Source organism: Melopsittacus undulatus, chromosome 16 (assembly GCF_012275295.1).
Source record: "Melopsittacus undulatus isolate bMelUnd1 chromosome 16, bMelUnd1.mat.Z, whole genome shotgun sequence".
NCBI lineage: Eukaryota > Metazoa > Chordata > Aves > Psittaciformes > Psittaculidae > Melopsittacus > Melopsittacus undulatus.
The window spans coordinates 3,534,087-3,550,615 of NC_047542.1; the positions used below are offsets into that span (position 1 = coordinate 3,534,087).

General features: G+C 57.5%; 1 protein-coding gene across 1 annotated transcript; it reads right to left on the minus strand.

Moving 5' to 3' along the window:
- Nucleotides 1-302: 302 nt before the first annotated feature.
- On the minus strand, nucleotides 303-14,453 carry MDFI (MyoD family inhibitor). Its single transcript, XM_034069693.1, has 5 exons — nucleotides 14,322-14,453; nucleotides 14,121-14,208; nucleotides 5,143-5,325; nucleotides 1,688-1,936; nucleotides 303-1,332 (listed from the first exon to the last, which is right to left on the minus strand). Exons 2-5 carry the CDS (start codon nucleotides 14,188-14,190, stop codon nucleotides 1,076-1,078), a joined length of 759 nt encoding a protein of 252 aa, XP_033925584.1. The 5' UTR covers nucleotides 14,191-14,208; nucleotides 14,322-14,453; the 3' UTR covers nucleotides 303-1,075.
- Nucleotides 14,454-16,529: the final 2,076 nt, after the last annotated feature.

The window sequence follows — 16,529 nt, forward strand, 5'->3', positions numbered from 1 at the left end:
GGTCCTCTACATTTCTCAAAGCAGGAACACCCTGGGGCTGTCCCTGAGCTGTCCCATGCATGTTCCCAAAGCCAAAGGAGCCCTGCAGCCTCCCCCTGCCTGAAGCTGGGACCAGGATAGGGTGCAAGCACAGGGATGGAGGACACATGGTGCAGTTGCAGAGCATGTGATGGGGCAGCCGTTAGGCAGAAATGAAGAAAGACCTTTATTTACAGTAACAGACAAAAGGGATGAACTAAAACACTGTGACACTTCCCTCCCCTTCTCCCCAGCCCTTCAATGGGGCCTTTCCCACTCCCTTCCAGCCTCCAGCCCTCGCCCCTGGCTGTCCAGATGCAACCAACAAGTGCTGGGGGTCACTTGGCACCAACCAAACCCCCTTGTCCCACCGCCCCCAAACACAGCAGCATCTCAGCCTGGCTCCAGGATCCCCCCAAGCCCCCAGCTGCAGGGACCAGCAAAGGGGAAGCTGCTGTTGATGGGGAGCAGATGGAGTGTATTGCATTTGGCTGCAATCTCGGCACCAAGGAGGGGCAGGGGCTGGCAGGATGCGTCCAATGGCACCAGGTCCACTGCCTGGCCACAGGCATTCAGCATCTCCTGGTGCTGGTGGGGAGCAAGGCTCTGTCCTGGAGGTGTCCCTGTGGGGAGGATGCTCAGTACCACCCCATATAACACACCTAGAGCACTGTCCTGGGGTGGTGGCAGCAGGACACACTGTCTCCAGTGCCGGGGGCTCTGCGGGGTGTATGCTCCTGTCTTGGCTCAGGTGGCAGGAGGCTCCATTGATCCTCATGAACCAGCCCAGCGCAGGGAAGAGGTAGAGCGTGATGGGACACCAGCCCATCCCCAGAGCCCCCGTGGCCCTAGGGATTCACCCTTCCCTAGGCAGGACCCAAGCCTGGCTCACCAGCTCCAAGGATGAGGCTTGCAATGGGGGTGCCGCTCTCCATCACTCACCAGTTCACACCAGCACAGGGAGAGGATGGGACCCTCCTTGACTGCCAAAGGAGAGCCTGGGGATGGACCAACACCTGGTCCTGTCCCGTTCCCCCCCCAAGGTGAGTGCAGCTCCTCAGGAGGAGAAGCAGAGCCCACAGCACTCCATGCAGATCTCCAGGCAGTCGGCAGACTCGCAGCAGGCGTCGATGATGCCGCAGTCCATGTCGCAGGGCAGGTCACAGTCTGCACACTCGCCTGAGTTGCAGCAGCAGCAGCAGATGCAGGAGTCCTCGGAGGTGCAGGAGCCGCATGTGGCGCAGTCCAGAACGATGTTGCAGAGGGTCAGGAACTCGCAGAAGAGGCAGGAGAGGATGCAGTGGACACAGCAGTCTGCAAAGGAAGGGATGGAGAGGAGCAGGGGGGACAGGAAGGGATACAGTGTCCAGCACAGGGGATGCTCAGCCCTGGAAGGGTGGAAATCCTCCCTCAGGAATTAATGGAAGGGATGGGGAAGAGGGGCTGGGAAACGGGCAGTGCTCCAGGGCCTTCCTTCAACATCCATGGACATGCCCAGACCCTAAGGGAGACCAGCTCTGGAGGACAGGAGATAACCCTGCTCTGCAGGAGGCTGCCAGGAGGGCAGTGGGATGGAAGGAGGCTTCCTGAGACATCCCAAAAGAGATGCAGGGCCAGAAGAGAAAGGACATATGTAAAGCCCCAACCCCACACTGGGGAGATCTGGTACCTTCTTGTGCCTCAATAGGGATGTGAGAAGAGGCAGACTTGGAGCTGCCCTTGCTCTTCTTGCTGCTCTGGCTGTTGATGGAGTGGTGTGACTGCAGCTTTCGGTGAGGCTTCTGGGTGCTGGGCAGGGGACGGAAGATCCCATTCCCCGTCTCCCTGTTGGCACTGCCTGGATCCGGCCCCAGCCCAGCACCGTTCTGCAGCAGGCGGGTGCTGGGCAGCTGTGGGGCTGCTCGTACCTGGGGCTGGCCTGGGGGGAGAACAGGATGTTACCCCCAGACCCCTGCAGTGATTCATGTGCCTGGTCCCCTGCCATGGCTGGGAAGAAGTGATGCTGACAGATGTGTGGTCCAAGGAGATGGAATAGAGCTGCAGAAGACATGGCTGCAGGGTAGGAGACAGAGGCTCCAGAGAGAGGAAGGGATGAAGAAAGAGCAGGAGATAAAGACTTGTTGTGAAGGACATGCTGCAACTGCCAAAAGGACTGAAGGAGGAGGTCTCCTGGGCTCCAAGTGCTGCTGGGCCCTGGGAGGGATGAAGCAGGAGAGATGAAGCCACTGAGGCCAACCAGAGTGGGCACAGACACATCAAGGCATGCTCACCTTGTGCCAAGTGGGTAAGGGAAGAGCCTGTGGCTGCTTCCAGCTGAGAGCCACCCCCATGGCCAAGCCACCATCCCACAAGCTGCTGGATGCAGCTCCTGGCCATCCCCATCACCCTCATGCAGCCAGGGAAGATGAAGCAGCCCCAGAGAACCCGGCTGCTCCCTTCTCCAGCACTGCATGAATTGGCCACTTCACTAAAGGTCTCCCCAGCCTCTGGCTGAACTTCTCTGCAGGAGGAGGAGAACAACCATCTGCAGTGTCTGCACCTCCCTCCAGCCCCAGTCACTGCAGGGCCTTCTCCCTGCATCCGAGTGATGGAGAGCACCGGGAGCCCAGCACTAGGAGAGGGCTTCAGCATCCAACCCCTGTGCAGCAACACCCATGGAAGCCACAGATAAAACCTCTCTTGATGGTGCTTTGGCCAAACTTTGCCTTTCCTGTCCCGCAGCAGTAAACAAGGGATGATTCAGGCTGGAAGCTCGAGGGCAAAGGCACCTCTGGCCACCGGGAACAGGAGCTGATTTCTGGGCAAGGGTGGCTATGGGGCATGGGGGGGGGGGAGGGAAAACAGTGGTGAAAATAGAAGAGATGGAGGTTAAGAAAACACAAGTGCCTGCACCCAGCGCCGGCTGTGCCAGAGCCAGCAGGGCTCTGACCACAGAGCCAGGTTTAACCGGGTGCCCGAGGGAAACGTGCGCTGGGAAAGGGGCTTAAAATAACCGGAGCTGAGTGGGAAGAGCAGGAGGGCAGGGAAGAGAAATGGAAAACAGGGTAAAATGGGATGGGTTCCCCCTTAAAAGGACCTCATGGAGTGTGTGTCCTTCTCCGGTGCCCTCAATCAAGTGTGTGCATCGACTCAGGTTGGATGGGTGTCCTTCCTGAGCCGCATGGGATGTGAGCCCCATAGGACACCCATTTAGCATCTGATGGCACCAAACCCTCTGTGGCTCCCAGTGCTGCTCTCTCTGGGGTGTGCAGCAGCACGCAGCTCGCTTGCTTTGGCATTCCCCATACTAAATTGTTTGTGGATCACAGTCATGCTCTGGCTCCAGTGAGTGGCAATGGAAGGCAGCCGATAATCCCCCCCTAAGGAAAATTAGCTTCCATTCTTTAGGACCACCTCCAGCTTACAGGAGCCCAAAGCTCTAAAGGAGACATCTTCAACCCCAGCCTTAGGTGCAGTGTAACACGGGTGTCAGGACAGGAGTGGGGCCCTAACCCACCCGATGGCTCCCATCACATCCACCCACCAGCAGCAGGGTGGGTAACCAAGGGGAATGCCCATGCCTGTGGCTCTTCAACAACCAAACACCTCCTGCACCATCACTTTGTATTTCACATCCAAAGTGATGCTCCCAGCACAGTCCCGGTGCTGGGGCAGCTCAGGCCCCTATGGCAGCATCACCAGGGCTCAGTGGACAGACACTCAGACCCTGCTGGGAGCACTGAGCCAGGGGAGCTGGTCCTGGCACCACTGGTGATGGATGTGACCCTGCACCCGACAGCCCCTTGCTGCCAGCTCCCTGCATGACAATACCCCCATTACCCCCTTCACCTTCCCATGGGGAGCCTGGCTGTGCTCCCCAGGTACTGCAGGGGATTTGCCCCCCACAAGTGATTGTGACCCCCCCAATAGCAGCAGCAGGATGCCCTGTGAGGAGCAGGGATGCCGGAGGTGATGCTCCATGGGGATCTGAACCTCCTTTCCCAGGAAGAGGGGACTTCTCCTGCACCCAGCACCCAGTGCAAGCCCAAGGTCAGCCACGCTCCTGCCATGGGGTGGGCTGGGGGGGGCTGTGCAGGGTGCAGCAGGCTGCAGTGTGACTCAGAGGTGCAGAATGTCTGTGGGCAGCAGGCCCAGCTCCCAGATGCTCTGCAAGGGCTCGAGCTCTGGTGAAGGGAACGTGCACGTTCCTCGCTCCACATGCACCAGGAGCGCCCGGATTTCACTGTCCCTTCCCCTTCCCACCCTGCTCCTCGAAGTCTGCAACCTCATTCCCACCCTCCTTCTCTCCTTTGGGAAGCATCCATTCGTTTTACGCCCTTTGGAAGGGAAAGCTGCACGCTTGCATCCAACAGAAGGGGAATGGCTGTGTGTGTAAGGGGCAGCCTGGGAGCGAAACCCTCAGATCCAGGCAGGGGGCCAGGGAAAGGATGGACGGATCCAGGAGAGCCTGGCTCCAGCCTCCCACATCTGCCAGCTCTGCTTCCCTTCCCTGCAATGGGAAACACAGCAAGGGCACCCTGGTTCCCACCCTGCTATTTCTCACATCAGGACACAGCAAGTCTGGAGCAAACCTCAATCCTCAGTGCAGACAGTCCTGCCCCTGCTCCTTCAGGCTTTGCACCACCTCACCCTTGCCCTGGGAATGCCGAAGCCAAGAGCTTTCCCAATGGGAGGCATCTCCCTTTGCTCCAGCAAACAGCTCCTGTGAGCACAGAGCCTGATCTGCTGGGTGCTCACCTCAATCCCGCTGTGGGTTGTGGGATGCTCCATAGAGCTGCCAGCTCTTTCCCCCAGGGATTGGTCCCTCTTCCCACCTCAGTATCCCAGCAGGACCCTAACACAACCCTGAGCTCCTCCAGCCGCTCACCCTCATCCGCCATCCATCCAGGAGCAAGAGCAGGAGAGGCATCGGTGCTGCAGGATGTGCCCTTCACTTTCCCCAGCTCCAGGAGACTCAGGCTCACTTAAAGCCCATTGCTTTGATGTGGGGAAGAGCACAGTGAGGAGGAGATGGCTCCCACCACAGCTCCCACATTGTTCATGAGCCCTATTACTAAACAGAGAGCAGCACCTCAAAGCACAGGCACCCAGCGGTGTCTGGAGCCTCACAAGGGAACCACTCACATGTCACAGCTTCGGGAGCGCCTTGGAGCTCGGGCCGGGGACCCTTTGTTAGGACTTTTCCGGATTCACCATCTTCCAGGGGCTTCTCCTTCTTGGATGCCACAGGCCGGGCAGGCGGCCGGGGCTCTGCCGATGGTGGCGCTGGTGTCTGCCTTGGTGATGGGTGCGAGGTCTCACCCACCTCTGCAAGAGAAACAAGCAAAGACCCTGGTCACCTCAACCCGTAGAGCATCCCCAACCCGCAGAGCATCCCTAACCCGCAGAGCATCCCTAACCCGCAGAGCATCCCTAACCCGCAGAGCATCCCTAACCTGCAGAGCATCCCCAACCTGCAGAGCAGCCCTAACCTGCAGAGCATCCCTAACCCGCAGAGCATCCCTAACCCGCAGAGCATCCTTAACCTGCAGAGCATCCTTAACCTGCAGAGCATCCCTAACCTGCAGAGCATCCCTAACCTGCAGAGCATCCCCAACCTGCAGAGCATCCCCAACCCGCAGAGCATCCTTAACCCGCAGAGCATACCCTGTGCCCCTGTGACTTTTCAAGCCCAGAATGCACACTGGAGGCAAGAGCTGGAGGTTTGGGGCTGCATCATCCCGCAGCCTTTCACCCAAAGCCAACAGTTTGGCAGCACCCTCCCAAAATCCCTGCCGAGGTCCCACATTCCTTCTCTCAAAAGCCAGGGATCTGGTTACACTCAGTGGTTCAGGCTGGAGTTTTTCATTCCCCCCTTCCCATAAAGGAGTCTCCCTTGCAGGAGTCAGCTCCTCTCATGTTCCTGGTTGCTGCTTGCCCCTGTGCAAGCGAATCCCCAAACAAGAGATGTGTTATTCCCCGCAGGGATAAACCCCAATGCTACACAGCCCCACACAGAAACCCAGCCAGGAGAAGGCACAACCACCTCTCCCAGAGCCAGCACTGCAGGCTGGGGCTGGCTGCCCCCCATGGCAGAGGGTCTGTGGGGTGCTCAGTGCGATGCTAAGCTCCCCTCCCCACCACAATCCCCCTCCTCGCTGCCCCATCCCTCTCCCCAGCACCCGGAATAGCAACCGCTTGCACAACAGGGGCTGGACCACACTTTATATAAAGCTAAATTATAGCTTGGGCAAAGGGAGGGAGACCAAAGACCCATAATTTCCCTGTCTATAACAAGAGGTTCTACACACAGGCAGGCAAGGGAGGGTGGGGGGAAGAGAGACCTCGGACACTTCATTATACTCAATATAACAAGAGCTCCTACAAGCAGGAGCCGGGGGGGAAGGCAGGCAGACCTCACGCCTATAATTATAGGGGCTATAACAAGAGGCCCTACAAGGGAGGTGGAGGGCTCCATCCCCACCCCGGGGTCAGCAGGAACCTGGACATGCTGCAGAAGGGCTGTAACCAGCCTGGAATGATGCTTGCTCTGCTACACCCCATACGCTCATCCAGCTGCCTCAGTTTCCCCATAGGACCATCCCTTCTGTGCACCCTGTGGTGCTGATCCAGCTCCAGGTCAGAGCTGGGGTCCGCTGGGCTTGGAAGCTCATCCTGACACAGAGCCCTGCTCACAGCCCTCTCAGGGGAGGTGATTTTGGGGCTCAATCAAAGGAAAGGCAGCAGCTCCAGCTGGATGCTGCACAGCCACTCCAAACCCCAAGCAGAAGGGGGGTACACAGCCCCAGAAAGGTGAAAACTCATTCCCATGCCCCTGGAAAGCCCAGGGCAAAGCAGGGAGGAGAGGAAAGGAGGCTGTCCTCCACCTCTAGGTGTTTGCACACAGGTGTGGTGTACAGGTGAATAATAACCACACGCTTTGCATCCACGTCCTCGGTCATGTCCCAACCTGGACTGACCTGAGTCAGACCTGAGGCATTTGGTGCCTGTTGGAGTCGAATGCAAACCTGAGGAGCGCTGGATGAAACCTTGAGTCAGGGGTACCCAGTACAGGGCAGGGATTGGAGCCGATGGGCACTGGTGCTGCTGGGAGCTGCTCCAGTTTAAGCTGTGAGATGCTCAGAGCATGCTCAGGGCTTGCACATCAACAGCCAAGACCACATCCCTTGCCCACTCCATCCCCATTCCCGAGGGCAGAGGACAAGGAGGGTCTGTTCGGAGCCTGAGCTCTGTGCGGAAGCACAGATGTATGGATGTCGAGCTGACTGCTAAGACAAGGCTCCGGTTTTGCCATGTCCACTTCACACATATAATTACCCTGCCCGAGAGGTCTCACACACAACCACAGCGATGCACAGAGGATGATGGCAATTAAATTAACTCCCACTGGAACAAGCTGGCCAGAAGAGAGGCAAAAATAGACAAGAAAGAAATGGGGGGAGGTTGGTCCTTCCCTGCCTTCCACAGCCTCACTTCCCTGCTGCAGCCTGGCCGTGGGGAGCAGACCATGGCTCTGACCCCCAAGTGCACGACACCCCTTGGGAATGAGCTGGATAAGGCTGTGTCTGCCCTCATGGTCAGACCCAGGGCAGGGCTGGGGGCAGCAGGACACACATGGGCTCAGCACCAACCCTGCAGTGTTCAGAGACCAGGAACTACTCAGGCACTTTCCAGCTCCACCGGGACAAGCACAAGGGAACACTCATGGGCTGGGCATGCACAAGCAGAGCAGCTCTCCAAGCCTGGCAAAGCGCACCCAAGGAAGAGGCATCAATCCCGATGGCACCAGCAGAGACAGACAGACGGACACCTCACGCAGACCAGGACGGACACATGATGTGCAGCTCCACAAGGGTCCTGTGCAGATACCTCCATCCCCTCCCCACCCCTCTGAACACTTGTTTTGGGGCACAAAGCCCCCCCGTGAGGGTTTTCTGCTCCCCAAACCACACTGAGCTGAGCAGAGAGGGTGAGCTCTGTCCCCTCATCGCTGGGATCTGGTGGGGGGGGGAGGGGGGTATTCACTTTTCCTTCTGTTTCCAGGGCAGGGAATGGCTTCTCCCCTGCCAGAACAAGACCAGGCTTGACCTAAATCTGACAGGTTTAAAACCAACCACAAGCCCAGGCAAAACACAGACAAATCCCTAAGGAGAGCTGCCCCTGGGATGGGACATGCATCCCCTTTCCCACCTGCACCCCCAGCCCCTTCCCAGCCAGGCAGAAGCTCATCCTGTGATGGAGAAACAGCCTGGGATGAGGGTCCAGGTCTCCTCTCCCCCATTCTGCACCACCTCTTGTGCAACACAGGGAGAGGACTTGAGCTCATGAGAACAGAGGTAATAATAAGGTATTTAACACAAGCCAGGCTTCAGTAAATGACAGGGCTGCTGTGAGGTACAAAGGTTAGGAAATGGGATAGATGTGGAGCTCCTTCCTTTGCCCTCTGCTTGCCAAGCCCAGGAGATGCACACGGGTCAGGTTTTCTGACTTCTCCCCATTTACAAAGTCCAAATCCAACCGTCATGAAAGCCCCAAGACATCCAAACCTAACACCATGGATCACAATTCCTGCTGCCTCGGAGAAGCTCACAACACTCTCCTGTCCCCCTTTCCCTCTCCTGTTAATCCCTCAGGAATGGCTGGTCAGGGAGGAGATGATGTCGGATGGAGACAGCAACAGAGACCGTCTAGAGAGGCGCTTGCCATTAACAACACGCTACCTTAGAGCAATATTTAGTTTGGGAGCTTCCTAATCTGCTTTATGCAGATAAAACAAGTGTGTAATCTCCCCTGCCTTTCCTGTACACGCTGCCTGGCCCAGCCAGGTGCCTGCCTGCTCTATTCCAGGGATATTTTAGAGCTTGATGAAGTGGTTTCAAGTGCAGAAGAGACAGAACTGAGGCAAATCCTTCCAATCCCATGAGCCAGGCCAGAGGAAAGCAAAGTTCTGGTCTGGAGGTTTGCTCAACTGGGAATGATCCAAACGGCTTATTTACATTCAGTCTGAAATTAATGCACTGAAGCCTTTTCAGATCCTAGGATACGCAGGGAAAGGAAAAGGAGGGTGGGAGGAGAAGGAGAAGCATCCTGGGATGGATCCCACCCTGTGTCCCTCTGCTCACCTGGGCAAAGTTCTGGATAAACAGCTCAGCCCTGGGACAATGAGGAATCCGCTCCAAAAAGTAATGGTTTCTATGAAAAGTCACTTCCTAAATGCAACAAAGCAAAACAAAGCCCCAAAACCCACAAAACCCCAAATAGCTGCCAGCCTGGGACTTGTTGTTATTTGTTATTTATAGCCCTTGGGTGGGTAGGAAGAGAGGAATTTTGGGCCAGGCAGACAGGACAGGATCAGCATCTCTCCTGACCATCCACATCTGACCTCAGCTGAAAGCAACAAACCCCAACCCATGGTGTCCCGGCAGACCCCATCACCCAAAGGTCCTCATTGACCCATTGGCTCCTGCCTAGGAGGCACAAACCAACCTTTATGGAAGAGCAAGGACAGCAGGATGGTGGGATAACCCTTGAGAAGGGGGTTCAGGGACTGGGGTTGTACCTCCAGCTGCCAGGCCAGCCCATCTCCCAGCATCAGACCTGGGTTCTGCCTAACCCAAGCAGCAACATCGAACATCCCAAATGCATCGCACAGTGAAGGAATGGAGGAAAGTGATGGGGAAAAACAAAGGATCAAGGAGCCAGACTGGGATTAAACCAACTTCCATGGGCTATTTTGAGGAGCACTGTGCTAGCTCGGTGCTCTCCAGTGCCATGGGATGCTGGCATGGATGAAGGATGCCACCGGAGATGCTACAACATCCCAAGTGTCCTTAAGAACAAGCAATTATCCTTGAAGCCTAGAAAGTGGTTAACGTGATCCCTATCAGATCTAAGGAGATTCTGGGAATTACAGAGCAAGGAGAAAATTATGGAGAGCCTAATTAAGGACCATGGCATTGCAGTGATTGTGTAACCTTAGGGGTTAAACCAGTGCCGGTTCTGCCAGGGAGAATGCGTCTTTCCAACCTGCTTATGGAGTCCTTAGGAAAAGTTAATGGAAGAGCAGATAAAAGTGAGTTAATTGTGATTAACAGGAACAATCACTTGCACTCATACAGCATCTGAGAGCTGCCCAGTGCACAGCTTTAAGCCAGTGCCCATCACACACAGCCCCATCCCCATGTATGGTACATCAGCACTGCTGTGACATGGAACCGCTCATCCCATTGAGGAAGCACACAAAAGGAATTTGCCCAAAGCAATGTCCTATGGGGATGGAGCCCAAAACTTTGCAGTTCTGGTGCTTAACTTCCTACCTGGGGGTTGAGGGAGCCCAGAGCAGCTTTGGAGGAGCTGAGCATGGCCTGGATGGTGAGAAAGCAGCAGCATGCCTGCTCGCTGAAGGAAAGCAGCCAACAATGAAGCCATTGCATTGAAGGTGGAATGAATGGAGGCAGCTGGTTGTCCAGCTTCCTCTTCCTCACTATGTGAAGGCAAAGCTACTGTGGGGAATATGCTGCAGAACTGGCACTGAAAGTGGCCAAACCAGGTGAGCATCATCCTGCTCTGGGCATGGCTGCCTGCACTGAGGGAAGGAGACATTGGGAGGCTCCTGTGCACCCATGGGAGCCCCCAGAAGAGGATGGACTGGGGTGTAAGCACTTCCTGAAGCTATTACCTTCTCCCTGATGCAGGGATGCACTGATGCAGACAGCAGAATGGCACCTGAAGGGAAACCTTCCCTGCAAGCCAAACACCGAGTGCAAGGAGGCTGCCAAAGCGTGGCTGAGGATCAGGGATGGAGAAAGGATGGATAAAGGCTCACGGTCACAGTGGACAAAGCCTGAAGGTTGGAATTTGGGGCAAAACAATCCCAATGACCAAATCCCTCCTGCCATGTCATAGCTCATTCCCACTGGTCCAACCCAAGCACAGCACCTGGGGAAGGGAGGAAATGGGAAGGAGCTGCCAGCACCGGGAGGGACTGACATGGGTCCATCCAGCACCAAACCCAGTGCCCATCCCATGGGAAGCTCAGCTGAGCAAGGCGGAACTCTGGGAAACATAAACCCGAGGAACTCCAGCAAACGCCCAGAGCAGAGCTCGAGTTTCTGCAAGGAACAGACTGGAACGGGCGCTTTCCAAGGAAATTCAATCAGGAGCTGGAGTGGGAGCCGGGCTGCTTGCTGGAAACCAGAAACAGCTGAAGCACCAGTGAGCTGCTGTGTTGTGTTTACCTCGAGTTGTTCAAAGGAAAGACCAAAACCCCAAAGCATTTTCCTGAGCAAGAAACTGGGAAAGACAAAGAGAAATTCATCTTTTTTTGTGCAAAAAAGGGGTTAAAATAATGAATTGGGGTTAAAAATAATGAATTGGGGTTAAAAATAATGAATGCATTCTGGTTCTTTCAGGGATTTTTTAGTTTGGCTCCTCTGCACTTTATGGATGTCTGCATTTAAATCAGTGCACAGACAAGCAAAGACCCTTTTATGCTGACCCTAAAGAGGGTTCTGGTTGCTTCCACCTCCCTCCCAGAGGCTGCTAATGGGTACCCAAGTGATGTGGTGCTGCCTTCTGGCCAGCCTGCCTGCAGTCCTGCAGTGCCCAGGGCACCCATGGGTGCTCAGCACCCTCAGGCAGGCAGTCAGGCCCCTGTTAAAGGAGAAGTGTGTGTGAGCATCCCGTTCCTGCCCAGCTCCAGTGTCCTGCTGGGATGGGGAATCAGGAGGTGGGAATAAGCAGAGCCAAACACCAGGGAAAAGGTTTCTCTTCTGAAGATGGGATTTGCCTCAAGCATCTCTCCATGGGTTTGCTTCCCCTATGGAAAGCTGCTCTCCTGCTGTCCCTGTTCCTCCTCCTCTTCCTCCCCAAGAAGGGAAGGACAAAAATAATCCCATCAACCAAGGGGCTGTTTTCCTCCTGTTAATCCCTCAAAAAGGGCAATAATTAGAGCCCACATTCTCCATGGGGCCATTGGCCTCTTCTCCCCACGCTGCTCTGCAAACTACCTGTGGCTATTCCAAGCCTGATGCGCCCGTCCCGCTGGGGTGGGAGGAGCTGTGATGGCACCAGGCCCATCTCCAGAGATGCCAAGGAATAAACTCCAAGAAACGGGATTCATCTCAGGCTGGGAAATGGGAGCAAGCCCAGGAATGCCAACCTGACCTGCCCACGACGCGCCAGCCGGAGCCAAGCCACACACACCTCCATTCCCATGTTCCTATAGGGGCTGCAGAACTCCCTGGTCCCATTTGCAAAGCATCAGGCAGGGAGCAGAGCTAAAATTCCCAGGCTCCGTGTGCGTGACAGAGCCCCTGGACACTGCCCAAGGCAGTGGCTGCACTGAGACGTCATGAAGCCAAAGAAGCACAAAGGACTGCTTGGACCGGTGCATTCATTGCTCACCAGAAACAGAAAAGAAAGGAAGAGGGAAAGCAACAGGAGCAGGGATTCAAAGCTCAGGATGTGCAACTGGAAAGTGCTCTCCGAGACACAACAGGGATATTCCCTCAAGCGTGGAACGTGGTCCCTGGAGCACAGGGAGATGGAAGTTGAGGGTGTCCTGGAGACAGTGCTAAATGTGGGTCTAAAGGAGGCAATTTTGGTGCTGCTCTGCTCAGTTTCACCCACTCCAGGGATGGCTGGAGTAGGATAGAGGTGACCCCCCACCATGGGCACACCAAACTGGGCACTGTATTGGACACCATCTGCACACACTGTGCACATCCAGCCGCTGGCACCGTGGGACAGCAGCCAGGCCATTTCTTTGGATACATTTATCCTGGTTTAAGCCACATTTGAACATGTTTTCAAACTACTTTTTAAAGCAACCCACACTTGGTCTCACACAGGGCTCCTCCTGACCCAGGCTGGTGACAAACCCCCGTGCAGAGGCTTCTTTTGCACCAGATCTGTGTGTTAACAGTGCAGTTTCCCACCTGGAGAGGAAAGGGAATGGAAGGAAACCCAGAGCACTGAGCTCCACACGGCCCCTGCAGCACAAAGAGCACAGCCGGGAAGCAGAGCCCGCAGCATCCAGCTGGAAAAGCTGGGGGAAGAGAACAAGAGGATGTATTCTCCAACACTTGGGCCCAGCCACGCTCCAGGCCAAAGCCAACAAGGGGAGATCCAGCCGTGCTCAGCTCCCGCGCATCACTGTGCCCGGGGTCCCCATGCACAGCTCCTGCCTGCTCTGGGGGGTCTGGTCCCTTGTGTCTGGTCTGACAGCACAATGGGGGCTTCCACCTCTCCCCATCACCTTCCTGCACTGGCATTTCTTTCCTTTCACATCTGAATGCAGTTACCACACGTGAGCCATTGTGAGGACCGTTGCGGGACCCCAGCACAAGTCCTTAGAACCACAGCAGAGCCATCACAACCAAAGGGCTCAGCTTTCCCTATGGTAAAAGCAACGATTCCCAAACTTTTTCCATTCGCTTCTCCATGGCCTGATCCCACCACAGAGCCCCTAGGAGCTGCAGCTGGCCAAGGCCCCCCCCAGCCCCTCGCACTGTCCTCAGGGGGGGTTTAACCCCTTCAGTGCCCCTCACTTGGCTCAGCGACAGCAGCTGATGAAGAGTCCATGCTGCAGCCCCCGGGGGGGTCACCCCCATTTGCCGTGTCCACACGCTCAGTGCACGCAGCTCTGCACACTTGGACACACACTAAGGCACCCCCCGAACCGTGCACACACACAGAGCCAGCCCCCCCCCCCCCCTCAGTGCTCCCTCCCAACCACGCACATATTCCACCATATAACCCCCCTGAGCTGTGCTTTACATGCCCCCCCCCATGTTGTCCACCCACAGCCACACACACAGGGGGACCCCCCCCCCCCCCCCATTCATGTATACGCACTGTGCTCAGGAATGCGCCCCCCGCGGGGCGCCCCCAGCCCTGCAGACTGCACAGGGACCCCCAAACCCGCACATACAGTGACCCCCCCCAGCCCTTCACACAGGGACCCCCTCTTGTGTCGCGCACACACCAGGACCCCCGCAGCCTTGCACGTCTCCGTTGGGCGCACACAGAGCCCCCACACTGCGCACCCCCCATTCCCGCACCCCCCGACCCCCCTCCGCTCCCCAGCAGCACCCCAGTACCTGGCTGCGGTCCCTGCTCTGCGCTGCGGGGCTCCGGGCGGCTCTGCCGGTGGCTGCTGGCCTGGGACATCGGTGAGGGGCGCGGCGGCTGCGGCGGAGACAGCGAGAACTGCGGCCCCCCCGGACCCCGGCCCGGCCCCCGCCGCAGCCCGGCCCTCCCCCGCCTCCGGCCCGGCCCCCCCCGGCCCCGGCTGCGCTCACCTGGGCCCCGGCTCAGCCCCCGCCGCCCGCCCCGCTGGATATAAAGCCCCGTCCGGGCCGCGGGGCTGGGCTGGCTCCGGTGTCCGGTTGTTCTCCTTAATTCCTTAAGAATCAGTTAAAGGAGAAGCTGAGACCGCCCCGTCCATCCCATCCCATCCCATCCCATCCCGTCCCGTCCCGTCCGGGCCGGAGCCGGAGCCGCTCCGGGGAGTGCTCGATCCCAGCGGCAGCCTCGGGGCAGGGGCGGCTCCGCGCTGAGGCTCAGCTCCGGTTTCCCCTTGGGCAGGGGGGGAATGGGGGCTCCCAGTGCCCGGCCGTGCTCGGGGCAAAGCGGCCGCTTCTACCCCCGGCCCCACAGCCTCTCCCTGCCTCAGTTTCCCCAACTGAGATAAACGAGGTTCGGCTCCCGTGGGGATGTCCCGACCAGCCCCAGAGTCACCGGGACACGGAGCTTCCCGGCAGCAGCAGCGTGTCCCATGTGGGCCTTTGCTCCGGCACAGGGTCCCCATGAGGATTGGGCCTCGTGCAGAGCATCATGTAGGAGCTGCCGGGACCGTTTCAAACGTGGGGGGTTTGTATCACTGCTGTTTGCCTGCGTTTAAAGAGCCCACATCGCAGAGCACGCAGAGAGGATGGGATTGCTCCGAGCTCCTGCAGCCCAGCATGAGCCTGGATTTGGGGTTCCCTCCCTGCAGTGTGGGGCTGGGGTCACCCCAAGCCACCACTTCCCTCTGCCACCACTTCCCGGACACGCTGCGGGTCTGGGCAATGCTTGGTTTTGCAATGCTGAGCTCTGTGTTCCCAGAGCAGGGCTGTGCCCGATGACTCCCCATATCCCGCTGCTTTCCTGCATGGGGATGCTGCAATCCTGGTGCTGTCTGTGTGATGTGGCATTTAGTGTGGTGAGGGGTAAGGGGAAAGGGCTGGGATGTCAGCACTGTGGCTGCATGTGTCAGGAGGGGGAAATGTGGCAGGCCGGGATACAAAGTGGGACTGGGGGGATCCAACGAGCTCAGGATCTCTCTGAAAGCTCCAGCTTGGAGCCAGGGAGATTGAGGTCGTGTGAGACCTCAAGCATTGGTCTGCTTTAAAGCCAGCTTGAGCCTTTTAAATAACCCTCCCAAGAAGAGCATCCCCCCTGCACAATGCAGTGGCCCTAAAATCCTGTGGCTGGAGCTGCATCCTCTGCACAACCAGCACCATCCAGCCCACCCCGCTGAGCCAGGCACTGCACATCAATCCCTGCTTGGCATGTTGGGAAAACAGGGATCCCACCTGGACAGAGCCCTGAGTGCTTCCCAAGCAGTGGTTGGTTCATGGCGCAGGATGGGGTGCAGTGGGATGTGGGGCCATCTCCCTCCTCCCTGGCTATAGTGCTGCTGCTGCAGACCCCTTCTCTGCGCATCCATGTTACTGAGGGTGAAGCACTGACTGACACCATCCCGGGGGGGTTTACCCCTGCACAGATCACCCCCCAGAGCCATTTCCTTCACCTGACACCATTCCATTGGCCGCAGCCCCAGCAGGACCCGGCAGCTTTCCATAGGGATTCATTCCAGCAGCGTCCAAGCCGGAGCCGGCGGTGGTGGGATGCGTGCGGGGTGTGCCCATGAGTCACTGGGGAACACGCCAGCCCCACGCGCTGCCGCCGCACATTCCTCCCTGTTTACCTGCTCCAGCTCCCAGGAGCCTGGTCCTGCTCCTCCTCAGCAGCACTGAGGGATGCGGAGACACCGGACAAAGGTGATGGATGCAAGAAGGACCCAGAAGCCATGGGGGGTGCATCGAGCCTGGGGAAGGCAGCAGGCGGCTGAGAGAGCTGGGCTGGGGCAGCCTGGACAAGAGAAGGCTCCTGAAGGGGAGACCTGAGAGCAGCTCCAGTGCCTAAAGGGGCTGCAGGAAACCTGGAGAGGGGCTTGGGACAAGGGCCTGTAGGGACAGGCCAAGGGGAATGGCTTGAACCTGCCCAAGGGGAGACTGAGCTGAGCTCTTAGGCAGAAGCTGTTCCCTGCAAGGGTGCTGAGGCGCTGGCACAGGGTGCCCAGAGAAGCTGTGGCTGCCCCATCCCTGGCAGTGCTCAAGGCCAGGTTGGACACAGGGGCTTGGAGCAGCTGCTCCGGTGGAAGGGGTCCCTGCCCGTGGCAGGGGTTGGAGCTGGAGGAGCTTTAAGGTCCCTTCCAACCCAAACCATTCCATGATCCTATGATG

Excerpts from the sequence above, each read along its gene's own strand:
- MDFI (XM_034069693.1), bottom strand. The coding sequence starts at position 14,190 with ATGTCCCAGGCCAGCAGCCACCGGCAGAGCCGCCCGGAGCCCCGCAGC. Across the intron at positions 5,326-14,120 it reads AGAGCAGGGACCGCAGCCAG|AGGTGGGTGAGACCTCGCAC; the intron begins GTACTGGGGTGC and ends TTTCTCTTGCAG. Across the intron at positions 1,937-5,142 it reads CGCTCCCGAAGCTGTGACAT|GCCAGCCCCAGGTACGAGCA; the intron begins GTGAGTGGTTCC and ends TTCTCCCCCCAG.